Below are 14,450 nucleotides of genomic sequence, written 5' to 3' on the forward strand. Positions count from 1 at the left end.
TAGTCCACAATTAAAAACATTTGTTGAGTGTATATGTGTGTACTTTTAAAAAATATTGTTTAACAGGTAATAAAGTTGATTTTTGGAGAATGGGAGACATCTCTGAACTTTAATACATACATAGATTTGTTTTTAGCTACTACCACAGTCAAGATAGAGGACAGTTCTGTAATTCCTTTAAAAATAAAACAAAAAACCTTGTCCTAAAAAACTCATGTCTCATAGTTGCACTTTTCTGTGTTGTAATTCCTGGAATCGCTGATCTGTTCTTGATCACTTCTTCTATTCTTTCAAGAATGTCTTATGAATGAAACTATATAATACATAATCATTTAAGACTGGCTTTTATTTGATATGCAGACAGATAGTGAGGTTAAGCTTAACAGCCTAAGTTGTATGGTGATAACAATTAGCTTGTCTTCTGGATGGTTAACAACCTAAGTTTGCAGACCAAAATTAGAGAAAAAGGAGGGCTGCAAGGAAAGCCAACATTTTGGTCCCAGCCTTCCAAGGTCAGTTAAGACTCAGGACATATGAGAACTTGTACTGTAACGTCACGTAACTCGGTAGTGTCCCAAATTTTCTGATCAAGAAGATTATGGGGCCAAAGAGGAAAGTGATCGATGATGTAGAGTGTGCCTAAGGAGAGTCACATGGAGAGAAAACATTCTCTCAGGCTTTCACAGAGAGCACATTGGCCAAGCAATGGCCATGACTCATCCACATGGCAGACACTGACAAAGGTTCTACAATCTGAGGTACAGGATCTCAGGATAAATCCTGAGGGGATTTGACTGACCTTATCAGACCCAAAAGCTACAACTCTTATTGCATAGGTCCTGCTTTACGTTGGTCTTAACCATCCAACAGAGAAGTATAAAAACGAAATATGAGAAGTAAAGCCGTGCTGTTATACTGAGCTGTAGGGGACTCAGGTCAACAATTTCTGACATTGCCAGTGAAGCGGAAAACCCAATGCTATTATGGGCTACTGGACTCTTTTAGAATATTTTGCTGAGTTTACACACCTGTAGTATTCAAATAATAGAACTTTACAAAAAGGTATACAGATGAATGTCCATTTTGTATCTGTGTATTCAAAGTGGTTAGGATAGATACATAGTTACATTCTCTTAATGAATAGAGTGATTTGTTCTAATGGTGTTTGTAAATAGGATATCATGTCCATATCTTGTACAGCAATTAACCACTAGGAAGAATGTATGCAATGTGTGAATTATTAAAACTGGCCTACCAATTTGATTTGATACTGTCTCATTGCTATTTGTTTATCAATAAAATTATAGAAAAAAAAAGACTGGCTTTTACTCAACATAGTATCATTAAGATTCTTTAAAATAATTCTGTGTGTCAATAGTTTGGTCCTTTTGATGCTAAGTATTTTATTGTAAGCATGTACCACAATTTAATCATGCATGCATTCATTCAAAGATGTTTCTAGGTTTTGTCACTTAAGAATAGAATCACTATAAATATTTGTATACAGATTTTTGTGTACATTTTCATTTCACTTTAGTAAATACTTACTGGATTGCTAAGTTATATGCTAAATACGTGTTTAACTTTGTGAAGAAGCCAAGCTGATTTTCAGAGTAGTAGTGCCATTTTTCATTCTTACCAGCAGTGTATCACAGTTCCATTTTTTCCCACATGTTCACTAGCACTTAGTGTTGCATTTCTATTTTAGCCCCTCCAGAAGTATACAGTCCTATCTTACCCTAATTTTAAGTTTTAGGCATTGTTGATATTTTTATTTATCCATTAAATGTACTTTGTTTGAAGTGCCTGTTCGTCTTTTGTGCATTTGCAATTAATTGTTTTCTTACTATTGAGTCTTGCAAATTTTAAAGTATATATTCTCTATATCCTTTTATGTGTGATTTGCAAATATTTTCTATTACTCTGTAGCATCTTTCCATTCTTGATGTCTTTTTTAGATAATATTTTTAAATTTTAAGTTCACTTATCAACTTTTAATTTTATGGATTGTGTTTTTAGTGCTATGTTTAGGAAGTCTTGAATTTTGTGAAAGGCTTTTTCTGCATCTGTTTGCTATGATCTGATAATGTACATGATGCAGTTCCAATTTATATATATTTTTTTTCTTTGTATTTTAGGGAAGGATCTGCAGGGTCAGAGTCTCACTACTAGATCGGACTTGTAGTGATTCTCCTGTTTACAGCCTCCTAAGAGCTGGGATTATGGGTGCGCATCACCACGCCCAGTCTCACTTCCCTTCTTAGCACTCCCTAGGGGTGGCGCCAGCACCTCAGGCCTGGGAATTGAACACCCGGCCCCTGAGCCTGCTTGCAGGTGCTTTAATCCTCTGAGCTATTTGGCCGGCCCTGAAGATTTTATTGAACTTTGATACTTTATTGATCTTTTTTTTTTGTCCAGTTAATCTTACTTGTTTTTGATCCTCTGCTACAATTGTGTTTCTCTGATCTTTTATGACTGGAAAGAAGTACTTGTTTTATGAAGTTGGGTGTGCTGTTGTTCAATGCATGTATGTTAATAATTGGTTTTCCTTCCAATTAAATTATTTTTTAACTAGTATGTAGTGGCCCTTTATCAGTTTTGGTTTTGTTTTTTTTTTTTTTTTTGGCGGAACCAGGGATTGAACTCAGGCCCTTGTGCTTGCCAGGCAAGCGCTTATTCTCCTGAGCCATCTCCCCGGCCCCTATCAGTTTTGGTTTGAATTCCACTTTATCTCAATATAGTATAGCTATACCTGCTTGTTTTGGGGTTCGTGTTGCTTGGGTGTATTGCTTTGCATTCTTTGATTAAGGTTTGTGTTGACAAGTCTCCTGTAAATGTAATGGGATTGCCTTTATAAGTGATACATTGCTTTTATCTTAATAGCATTTAAGATTCTGTTCTTGTGTCAGACTTGGGAATTTTACTTGATGTGTCATGGAAAGTTTTTTCTGATACTGTTTAGTTGGAGTTCTGTATATCACAGCTGTCTATATGTTCATTTCCTTCTCCATACTTGGAAAGTTTTCTGCTCTTCTTTAAATGAGTTTTTATGCCACTGGCTCTGTGTTCTGGCTTATTACTGATTCACTCTAATCTTAGATTAGTCCTTTTTGCATCTTTAATAGACATTGGATCGATATTTCATGTTCATGTATTTTTAAGGTATCTCTGAAAATTGGTCTCTTACAGTAGTCCTGTGTAACAATTCTGACATTGGTCACTTCTGCTGCTCATATTTTTAATAGATTTTTTTTAATGCCCTGGATTTATGTTTGTTACTTTTTTCATGAACTTTTAGTTCTTTGTTAATCATGTTCTGTATCATTTTGTTTAACTCAGCTAGCTTTTTATTCATTTATTTATGTAAGCTCATTGATGATTTTATTATATAGACAGTAAATCCCTGATTTACAGATGAATTCTTTTCCAGGAGAACATTGGTAAGTCCAATTCATTCATAGGTCCAACAAAATGAGTCTTACACTATATTTTGTTCTTTGTTTCCATGGGTGTTGGTTTGTGCTTCCTAGCAACCTGCTCCACATCTCTACTGTTTTCCAATTGCTTCTGGACATCCTGTGCTCTGATTGAGCACTGTACTACTGTACCTGATCTTAGTGTACAGTAAGCATGTAGCAACACAACCATGTCGATGCCTGACAGACATGTGAACTACTTCCTAGATTTGTTTTCATCTGTAATTGTTCATAATGTTAGGTCCATTTGCATCTGTGGAAGTTTGCAACTCAAATGTTCGTAAGATAGGGACTTACTCTATTTATTTTCCCAAAACACTAGTATAGATCTTTTGAGCTATCGCTTTTCAGTGATGGGCTCAACCATAGACCTTTGCCTTCATCCAAATTTGATCCATCTCTTAATTTGGGGGAGAGTGTGCATTGTATTTGGCCCTGTAGCACATTGTTCTCTAGTATTGAGCCACAGTATTTTTAAAACTTTTTTTTTAAATGTATTTGGTAAAGGGTCTCACTGTGCAGCTCAGACTCATAGTGATCCTCCTGTTTTCAGCCTCCCCAGCGCTGGGATTATAGGCATTTGCCACCATGCCGGGACTCATTCGCTGGCTCAGTGTACCGTGGGTGTGGGGCCATTGTGGCATGTGGGACCAGGGATCGAACCCTGGCCCCTGCATTTGCCAAAGTATGTGCTTAGTCCATTGAACTATCTTGCTGGTGAGCCACAGTATTTATTTATTTATTTATTTGTTTATTTGAGCCACAGTATTTATTTGTTTGTTTGAGCCACAGTATTTTTGATAACCCAAAAAAGTCCAGATATTGGCATACAGTAAAAGCCACTTAATAGCAGTGCCACCCTTGCAGTGGGAATGAATCAGCAGTAACAAAAGAGTCAGAGGTAAACTGAATTTTGACATACCAGAAGAATCAATACTTAAGTCCTAGAAGTACCCTTAATGATAGAAAAGATGCCTGCGATACTAATGTAGACATAAAAACTAACTTATGACATACAGTACATGTCTACTAAATGCAACAACTGTAGTACCATTTAACAACAGAAAAGAATTTAAAAAGTGTAGCATGAAGTCAACTAAGTATCTGAAGATTAACAGTAATACTAATAGAAATGGAAGAGGAAGGGGAACATTAAAGCTGTACAGTTTGAAATGTAAAGAAGAGTGAAATCATCCTATTAAGGATTAAAAATTGGAAGAATTAGATAAAACTAACAGAAGAAAACAAAGAGAAGGAAAGAAAAAAGGAAAACTCCGAAACCAATGAGAAAAAAAAAAAAATTAAAATTCATTTGGGTTTTTGAATGAGTGGTTTCTTTACCAGGTCTGTAGTATTGGAATCCTGCAAGGTAGGGAAAGGATGATGAGTTAGTAGTAAGTCCTATTTTGTTTCTGCACTTACTTTTTGGTGTGTGAATGCTGAATTCCACCTTACTTTTCCTTCTGGTGTGGTTGCTAAGTGATATCCATCCTAGGGCTGTAAATTCCATCTACTCCCATCTTAAAGTGTCTCTTGTGCACCCAGGGTAACTGCTTTCTCTGCCTAGCTTTATAGCCTGTGAGTTTGTGAAGTGTTTTCCTCCCGCCACTTCTCAGGGTCCTCTCTGCACACTGCAGGCTGGGACAGTCATCCAGGCCAAGGTATATCTTCAATCATGTTGGCAGATGAGGAAAGCAAATAAGCTATGGAGTTCTGTGCTAGAGGGAGTCAGCAGTGGGTGTGTGTTTGTGTGTAGCAGTTGGCTGGACTTAATAGCACATTCAGACCCATCTCTCTCTCTCTGAAAACCACACAAAATTGGCCTGGCTTCTCATCAGAGGGTGCAGGATCCCTGTGTCCTTCCCTCCTTGAGCTTAAACTCAGTAGATTTGTGTCTAGTCTGTTCCCTTTTTGCAGCTATCTCTTGTGGCCACCATCTCCCACCCATTTACTGTGGTACAGTGACCCTAGAAACTTTATAAAATTCTAATTGTTTTGTAGCTCAGTCTCAAACACTTAATTCTTTGACAAATGCCTCATTAAACACTCAAACATGGCAGACACTACAGTCTCTTAACTTGCTATGAAGAGCAAAACCCAATGCTATTTTTGCAGTTTACAATAGTATGGGCTACACAAACATAGGCTTTTCTTGGGGTTAGTGGTACTGTCCCTGTTTTGTTTCTTCCTGGGACTGTGGACCCTCTTGGGGCTTACCTTGTCTTAGTGTAGATGGGTCCCCTCTCTTGGGAGCTAGTTGGTGCTCCGGCATGCTTTGTTATTTTCTTGGCATTGTGTTGTACTTTATTTTCCTGTTTTTTTAAGTTTCTGGATGTGTACATTTTTTCTTCACTAAGTTCTTTTTCAGATGTCTGGATTGCAGGTCCTGGAGAGACTGTTTTGCTCCCGGTCTTTAATCTGCCATTTTTACTTTCACCCTTATTTTCATTATTAAAATAAATAAATAAAATGCATTGAGACATGGCTAGATGAATTTTCAGTAGGTAAGAGGAATCACCAAATTGACCTCATATTTTTTTTAAAGGTTGCCTGCAAATTTATTATCTTGAATAATTTGGGAGCTAAATGAAAAATCAGTGTAGATACCATAGCCTGAATAAGAAGACATTTTCTGTTTGACTATTGTCTGAAGGTGTTATTGAGTAAACGAATACAAGATTTAATTAGGATATCCTATAACCATGATTTTATGTACAGCAGGGGTAATAATTATTTTCCTTTTTCCCCCTGCTATTTGTAGTGTTAAACTTTACTTTCCACATTTATGGACATAATACTGTCAGTTGCTGAAAGCAAGATGCTAATGCTTGCTTTCTGTTTTTATGTTGTAAGCTTTTAAGGCAAAAATGTTAATAGTCTTTCCTTTCTGGTTTCCGCAAACTTCTAATTTGTAAAGGTAAAAGCTTAAAGGAGAGCTAGTACATTGGTGGAGGAAGTGCTTCTCAAACACATTCCCACTGGCTTGAATCGTTGGTACACGCATGATTATCACAAAGAGCAGCTTGGATCACTATTGATGCAAACAGATCTAATAATTTTTATGGATTTGTGTGTGTGTGTGTGTGTGTGTGTGTGTGTGTAACTGGGGATTGAACTCAAGCCCTTGTGCTTGCCAAAGAGGCACTTATTCTACTGAGCCATCTCCCCGGCCCATTTGGATCTTTTTACTAATAAAATTAATAAGCCACCCAGTAGGACAGTCATACATGTACCACCAGTGAGTCAGTTTGCACAAAAGAGAGAGATACAAATTATGACTATCATGAATGTCTTAAGGAAAATTCACATGGTTATTTCATTTGTAACTGAACAAAAACTATCTTTTTTTTTGTTTTTCAGTTACTATACTTTCTTATATTTTTTCTTTTGTTTAATGCAATAACTCTTCCTTTAAGGTATGGCCTTCGTGAGTTTGTAGTGATTGCCCCTGCTGCGCACAGTGATGCGGTTCTCAGTGAATCTAAGTGCAACCTACTTCTCAGTTCTGTTTCCATTGCTTTAGGAAACACTGGTTGGTAAGTGGACATTCTCAGGAACCTAGACAGTAAACTTAGAATTATTATGAGTGATAATTTATGAAGATAAAAAGTTATTACCAACTTAGCACATATACTTGCATGTCCTGAGATTTGGTATATGAGGATAAAATTAATGAAACCTTTTTAAACATCATTTCTTTGCTCTTTTTTTTTTTTTTTTTTTTTTTTTTTGCATTACTCAAGATGGAACACAAGGTCACACCAACATAGACCTATACTCCCAGAACCTCTTATTTTTTATTTTGAGACAATGTCTGAATAACTTGTCCAGGCTGGCCTCAAACTTTTGGTCCTACCTCACCCTCTTTAAGTAGTTGGAATTACAGAGGACTCCATGCAGCCCAGTGAGAAGTTGTTTCTGTAGGGAATCTTAGTGAAATATTCAATGTGTATGTGAAAAGAAAAGTAAATAGTACTATCTTTGTGCTTTCCTTAAGATTTTAAGTTTATTAAACCATACTACAAAATCTAATTTTAAAACTTGTGGAATTTTAGATATTTGGAATAATTTTCCACAAACTTAATTGTAAGTATTTTTAGGCCCTGTTCTTAAATCGAAATAATCAAGAGCATGAAATTCTCTAAATTAGTTATTCTGCTACTTTGAGTTGTATTTTATTTATATGTAAAATACACTTGAGAGATTCTATATATAGTTACTAGGGAAAAGTAAGTATATTAGTGTAGGTATACTTTGTGGTGTATCTTATTCTTTGTACTGTATCCTGTATTTTGTTATGTGCCCAAACTGAATAATTTGAATTTTATTTTTTAATAAGAGAAATGGTTGGTAGGTGTGGTGGCGCACACCTGTAACCCCAGCACTTGGGTGGCTAAGGCAGGAGGATCACTGTCCAGTTTGATCTACAAAGCCCAGCCTGAACTGCATAATAAAATGCTGTCTCAAAAAGACAAAACAGAGAAAAGGAATGGTTAGAACATTCACTAATGTAGCATTATGTTGGGGGTGTATTTGTGTACTCCTTTCTTACTATTTCAGGTACTTATGTTCCATAGCCACTACAAACACTATTAAATCCTGAACCAATGCTTCTAGGAAAAATACAGGGTTAGATTCATTCAAACTCCTAGTCAGAACTCTTGTGTGTGTGTGTGTGTGTGTGATTATGTTATTAGAATCATTGAATGTAGGGCCTCAAGCATAATGGGGCCCTGCTGAGCAAATGCTCTACCAGTAAGCAAAATCCCTAGTCCTGATCACAACACTTTTGTCAACAGTTAATTTATGACTTTGTTTTGTGTGTGTTTCTGCTGGAAAATATAGATTCAGTAGAATTGAACTCAGACAGTAGCAGTATTATTGATGCCTGAATGGAGTTTATGTAACGTGTATTTTATCTGCGAAACATACATGGTTTTCTTACACTTAAGGATATTACTTACCAAACTGTAGTTGGGACCCATTTTAGAGAGTGAAATCAACAAAAGGTACAAAAAAATCCAAAAATTGTAGCTTTTCTTAGGTCTCAAAAAGGTAACTTGTCTATAGTCTTAAGAGTTGAAACAAGAAGGCAGAGCATTACTATTTTTTAATTCATCTGGGAATATACATGTTGAACTACTCAAAATTTTGTTGCACTAAACAAGTCTGCAAATATCTGCATGTGCTATGACTGTTGATTTGGGAGTTAATGTGTAAATTTTTGTGAGTAGGCTAATTTTCAAATATTAAAATCTGTGAATAGTGAACATCAGCACTATAAATACTACAATAAAAGATATTTAACTGTAGAATTGGTTTAATTTATATTATTTAATACCAGTCAGGTTTATCATGAATTTGGACAGAGTAATATATACGTAACTATTGTTACTCAAGAAAAACTTAATATGCTGTTTTATGACTTTAACCCATTCTTGACTATTTTCCAGCTAAAATGCTGAAGGAAACTATCTTGTGCGTGAAAATTTGTTTGGGAAATATTCCTTATTTGGATCTTTCAAATAATTGAGATTAAAATATCACAGGAAAAACTTTGAATTTAAGGAGTTATTAAATATTTCATGAACTTGCCTTCTCTTTGTATTTAATCGTGTCCTGCAGCCAGGTACCACTTTTTGTGCAAATCCATCACAAATGGCGAAGAATGTATGTAGGAGAATGTCAAGGTCCTGGTGTCCGAACTGATTTTGAAATGGTTCATCTTCGAAAAGTGCCAAATCAGTACACTCACTTATCAGGTCTACTGGATATCTTCAAATCAAAGATTGTGAGTTGCCTTGGTATTGTCAGTCTTATTTGGGATCCAGATAAAGGTAGCTACTTGATAATTTGACAAGATGGAAACATTTCTCTATATTGTGAAGGCTGTAATTGACTAAACTACTATATATATTTAAAGACACAAAATATCCAATTAGAAACTGTTCTGTTTCCTTCTTTCAGACTGTAATATTAATTGACTGTGTTCTGCTCTTGTCCTCTTACCAATAATATTGCCAGTCTCCCAGCCTCAGGCTTCATTCACGTGGCTGTTCTTTTGGGCCATTGACTGAGTTCTTGAGAATCTGAACTCTTCAGGTTCTGAATTGTATTCTTTCTTTCAAATCTTTGCTTGATTTGATTTTAAGGTTTAATTTCTCATATTCTGTGACTGAGAGCTGCAGGCTAAAGGGGATATGCTGAATATATCTTTGGTGTTCTATTAGAAAAGTATCACAGAGATATGGCGTACTTGCCTGTTCTGCTCTTGGGGAAAAATTAGGGTGTTGGGTGCAAGAACTGATGCCACCTTATAAAATGATCAAACTTGATTAACTGATAATCAAATTTAATGTTTCAGGTACCAATTAAAATTAATTAAAGCCCAAATTGACTTTTTTTTTTTAATGGCAGAACTGGGGATTGAACTCAGGCCCTTGAGTTTGCCAGGCAAGCGCTGATTCTACTGAGCTACCTCCCTGGCCCACCAGATTGACTTCTGTGTCTCCTAATGTAATACACCAAATAGGCTATGTTTTACCTATGTGGATTCTTGCCAAAATGTTTAATGTAAATTAAAACATGGGGGGGGAATCATGTTTTCAAAGTGAACTCTGTTTTGCAAAGCAACTGGCCTAGACCTAAAAAATGTCAGTATCAGAGCCAGTAAGATAGCTCAGAGGACTGAGCACCTGCTTAGGCAAGCACAGGGACCAGGGTTTGATCCCCAAACCACAGGCTGCCGGCCCGCCCCCAGGGTGAAACTGAGCTGGTGACTGAATCTGGGTGTGTGGTGCACACCTATGATCCCAGTGCTGGGGAGGCTGAAAACAGGAAGATCACTACAAATCCAAACTGCATAGTGAGACCCTATACCAAATACATAAAAAATAAATAACTAAAAATAAAAAGTCAGTATCAGGATAGCTAAAGAAAGCAGTCTGGGAGCTGCTCATATTAAAGGAGGACATCAGTGAGACATGACGTCTAAATGTAGTACTTGATTCTTGATTGGATACTTGATCAAAAGATCTAATTGGGGATAATTGTGACCAATTCTTTTTTTTTTTTTTTTTTTTTGAGACAGGGTTTCAAAATGTATCCAGGCTGGCCTTGAACTCATGGCACTCTTTCTGCCTCAGTCTCCTATGTGCTGGAATTATAGGTGTGCACCACCATGTCCAGCAGTTATGGCAGTTTTAGTTTGGATTGTTTATTAGGGTATATCCTCAATACTAAACTTTTTGACTGTAATAACTGTATGCAAGACAGTGTCCTTATCCTTAGAAATTACATGCTAAAGTATTCAGAAGTAAACTACCGTGATGCCTACTACTTTTTAGAGGTTCAATAAAAGAAACATTATACTGTTATATGTGTATATCTGTGGCAAAGTGTTAATGTTTTAACTTTTTTTTTGGTTTTTTGGTATTAGGTATCAAACTCAGGACCTTGTACTTGCCAGGTAGTGGCTTGTGTGGTAGAGCTACTTTATCCCTGGCAAAGTGTTCATATTCGATGTACTTGTTCAAAATTATATAGGTGTTCATTGTACTAGTTTTCCTACCTTCTTGAAGATTTTGGGAGTTTTCTTGAGTTTTTTTGTTTGTTTGTTTGTTTCTTTTGATGGTACAGTACTGAGGATTGAATCCAGGGTCTTTGTGCTGAGTTCTCCTTTTTTTTTTTTTTTTTTTTTTCAGTTTTTGCTAAGCTGCCCAGGCAGGACTAGATTTGCAATCCTTCTACTTCAAGCTCTCAAGTAGAATTTTGAAAAGAAAAAGTTGATGAGAAAGAAAGAGTCCCTCAGTACCATTCCAGCACTGCCAAAAGTAAAACTACACAGAGTCGATCAAAAAATTGTATACACACATCAGGAAAAGAAACTACCCCTTTCTAGTGGTTTTATAATCTTGTGATTGTTCTCTGTTTAAAAATATTTCATAACCTGGTCTTCTTTTTTTTTCTTTTTTGCAAGGCAGAAGGATTTTTTTTTTTTTTTTCCTCCAAATGCCTTTAGGGCAAGTTTGGCTGGCTTGGGTTGTGGGTATCAAACCACAGCAACCTGAGCCTGACTGCTTTGTTGAAGCAGCCACTTAAAGAACTGAGCTAAGGAGCAGGCCCCTGCTAACCTGGTCTTAAAATGGCATTTGGAACCTCTTGTGTGATATTGAGGTATTTCATACCTAGCATTAGAACCTTGGGTTGTTTGCTTACGATGTGAGTGTGACATTTTCTTCCCCCTCACAAGTGATTTCCTCAGGCCTATTCTTTGTACCAAACAGAAGTGCCCTGCCTCAATATACTTAGGCAGAGAGACATGCAGTGCCCATTTAATACAGCCTATAATCTCTTGAAGTCACTGCCTTCTTTTATAACCAAAGCTCAGCAGGCATGTTCCTTGAGCTTCACTTATTTCCTAGATTTTCTGTACCTTTTCTAGAATACACGAAGATACACATGTCATGTTTGATCATAGCTATTTCTTTTCAGTTGTCTCTATATCTACATTGCTTTGTAATTAGGGCAGAGGTTATTTATCAAAGTGGCATTATGATGGCTTTTACACCATTTATACTTTACTATGACTGAATACTCATTTGATACCTGGACCTGCCTTAAATTTTATATATATCTTGATTAGCCAAATCTTACTTTGCTTGTCTAGTTCACAGCACTCTAAAATTGAATTAATTTTTAGAGATTAGTCACTTGGTATTGTGACTTTAGAATCAGTTTTATTGTCAGTTAAACCTATGCATGGCATCTGTATATCTTTCTGCTTAGCTAAATATCACTTGTTGATTCCTTTGCTACACAGAGTGTAGTCTCAGGCCAGCAGCATTAGCAGCACCTGGAAACTGATTTGAGCTGGAGAAGAACATTGAATGTGTGTGTGTATTAGCTGTCTTAGTGGTTCCTATACCTGTTTAAGTTCCATCTAATGTAGGCCACAGGATGGTATTAGATACCATATTAACTTTCATAAAAGAAAAGTTAAAAAAAAAAAAAAGAACTTTCATGACCCAGTAAATTCAGAGATTAATCTTGTGAACTTATCATTAATGCATTTTGTATGAGTGACCATTTGTCTTATCCTAAAACTCTAGTGAAATATTCAACACTGGCTTTAATTTTAGTGTATTTTCATTTAACTTACAAATGATATCCCCAAACCTAGTTTTACACTTTTAGAAAGTTTATTACTTTTCCCCTCACATTCTTTTAGAAATCAGTAGTAAAAATTGTATTTTGTAATAAAATTTTGAAAGATCGTTTTTCTTAATAGACTATATTATTTCTTTTCCTTCGCATAAGCAGTTTTAAAGTAATTTACTCCATGGCATTGTTTTTCAAAGTGTTTTGTTTTTTGTTTTTTGTTTTTTTAAATAGCAGGGTCTATGTGTTGCCCAGGCTGACTTTGAATACCTAAACTCAAGATATTTTCTGTCTTAGCTTCCATGTAGGTAGGACTATAGGTGCATGCTATTCTGCCCAGCTTAAATGTTTTTTTTAAAAAATGCTATACAACCTTCTTATCAAAAAAGAAAACATCTGTGGAAGTATATGCAAATTGTAGAATCCTTCATGTACGTGAATACATAACAAATTATAGAGGGATTCTATGGAGAGTTTACCCATTTTTAAAAACTGGATTTAATATAATTAGTACTGGTTCTTACTACGCTCTTCCTGCTTGACTGTCTTTCTTTTTTTCTTCTTTCTTTTTTGATACTGGGAATTGAACTCAGGACCTTATACTTGTTAGGCAGTCTTCTTACTTGACTTTCTTTCTTTTTTTTTGGTACTGGGAATTGAACTCAGGACCTTATACTTGTTAGGCAGTCTTCTTACTTGACTTTCTTTCTTTTTTTTTGGTACTGGGAATTGAACTCAGGACCTTACGCTTGTTAGGCAGGCACTTACGCCACTGAGCCATCTCCCCAGCACCTTGATTTTCTAAATTTTGCACTGTTTGGCCCTAATAACTTAGGTGACTTTTCCCCCGCCCTTATTAATGACTGGATTGTGCACCCTAATGTCCAACAGTATAAATTGAAAATCCATTATAAGTGTATTTTACCAATTCCATAAGTTTGAAGTTTTGATGTTGAATTTATTAAAACAAGGAACCAACATTAACTTGATATTGTCTTTGAATGTATTTCTTAGGGATGTCCTTTAACTCCATTGCCTCCAGTTAGTATTGCTATTCGGTTTACCTATGTGCTTCAGGATTGGCAGCAGTATTTTTGGCCTCAGCAACCTCCAGGTGAGATCAATCAAGACTGTATTTAACCTACCAAATATAAATGAAATAAGAAAATATATTCAGAAATTAAGGTTACCTAACAGTTAAGTATAATATTTGCCATATAATTTTTTTCTCTTAAAACCTCTGGGGAAAAAAAAAAAAAGCTCTGGATTTTCTATAGACAGTATTACTTTGTTTGACATTCTGTCATTGATAGCTAATTATTATTTTATAAAAACATCTCTTGCTGTGAAATGTGCTGTAAATTACTGTGACATGAATGATTAAAATGTCTGTTTTTAGAAGATCTTTTTAAAAACAATATGATAAAAGATGCCACCCTTAGAAGCTGAGAATAGACATGCAGAAAACCTTAGAGAGTGGAGTTTGGAGAGAGAGAAAAAGCATATAAAGAAGAAAATTACTTACATGTAGACACACACAGGAAAGACTATAAAATATTTTACTTGGGCCAGCCAAATAGCTCAGTGGATTAAAGCACCTGCAAGCAGGCACAGGGACCAGGGTTTAGATCTCTGGACCTGTCTTGCTGGCCCTGCCCCCCAGGATGTGCTGAGATGTCAATTGAGATTGGGCGTGGGGGCACGCACCTGTAATCCCAGCTCTTGGGAGACTGTAAAGAGGCCAGTCACTATGAGTCTGATTTAGTAGTGAGACCCTGAACACCCTGTAGACCGTTCCCTAAAAAAAACACAAAA

General features: G+C 36.1%; 1 protein-coding gene across 1 annotated transcript in view; it reads left to right on the forward strand.

Moving 5' to 3' along the window:
* Nucleotides 1–14,450, forward strand: part of Rab3gap1 (RAB3 GTPase activating protein catalytic subunit 1) — a 106,070-nt gene that overhangs the window by 32,618 nt on the left and 59,002 nt on the right. The window contains exons 6-8 of the mRNA XM_004626382.2: nt 6,893–7,012; nt 9,102–9,267; nt 13,650–13,749. Of these exons, the coding sequence (XP_004626439.1) occupies nt 6,893–7,012; nt 9,102–9,267; nt 13,650–13,749 (386 nt within the window). The remainder of the gene's footprint in view (nt 1–6,892; nt 7,013–9,101; nt 9,268–13,649; nt 13,750–14,450) is intronic.

Source organism: Octodon degus, unplaced genomic scaffold (assembly GCF_000260255.1).
Source record: "Octodon degus isolate 3935 unplaced genomic scaffold, OctDeg1.0 scaffold00014, whole genome shotgun sequence".
Taxonomy (NCBI): domain Eukaryota; kingdom Metazoa; phylum Chordata; class Mammalia; order Rodentia; family Octodontidae; genus Octodon; species Octodon degus.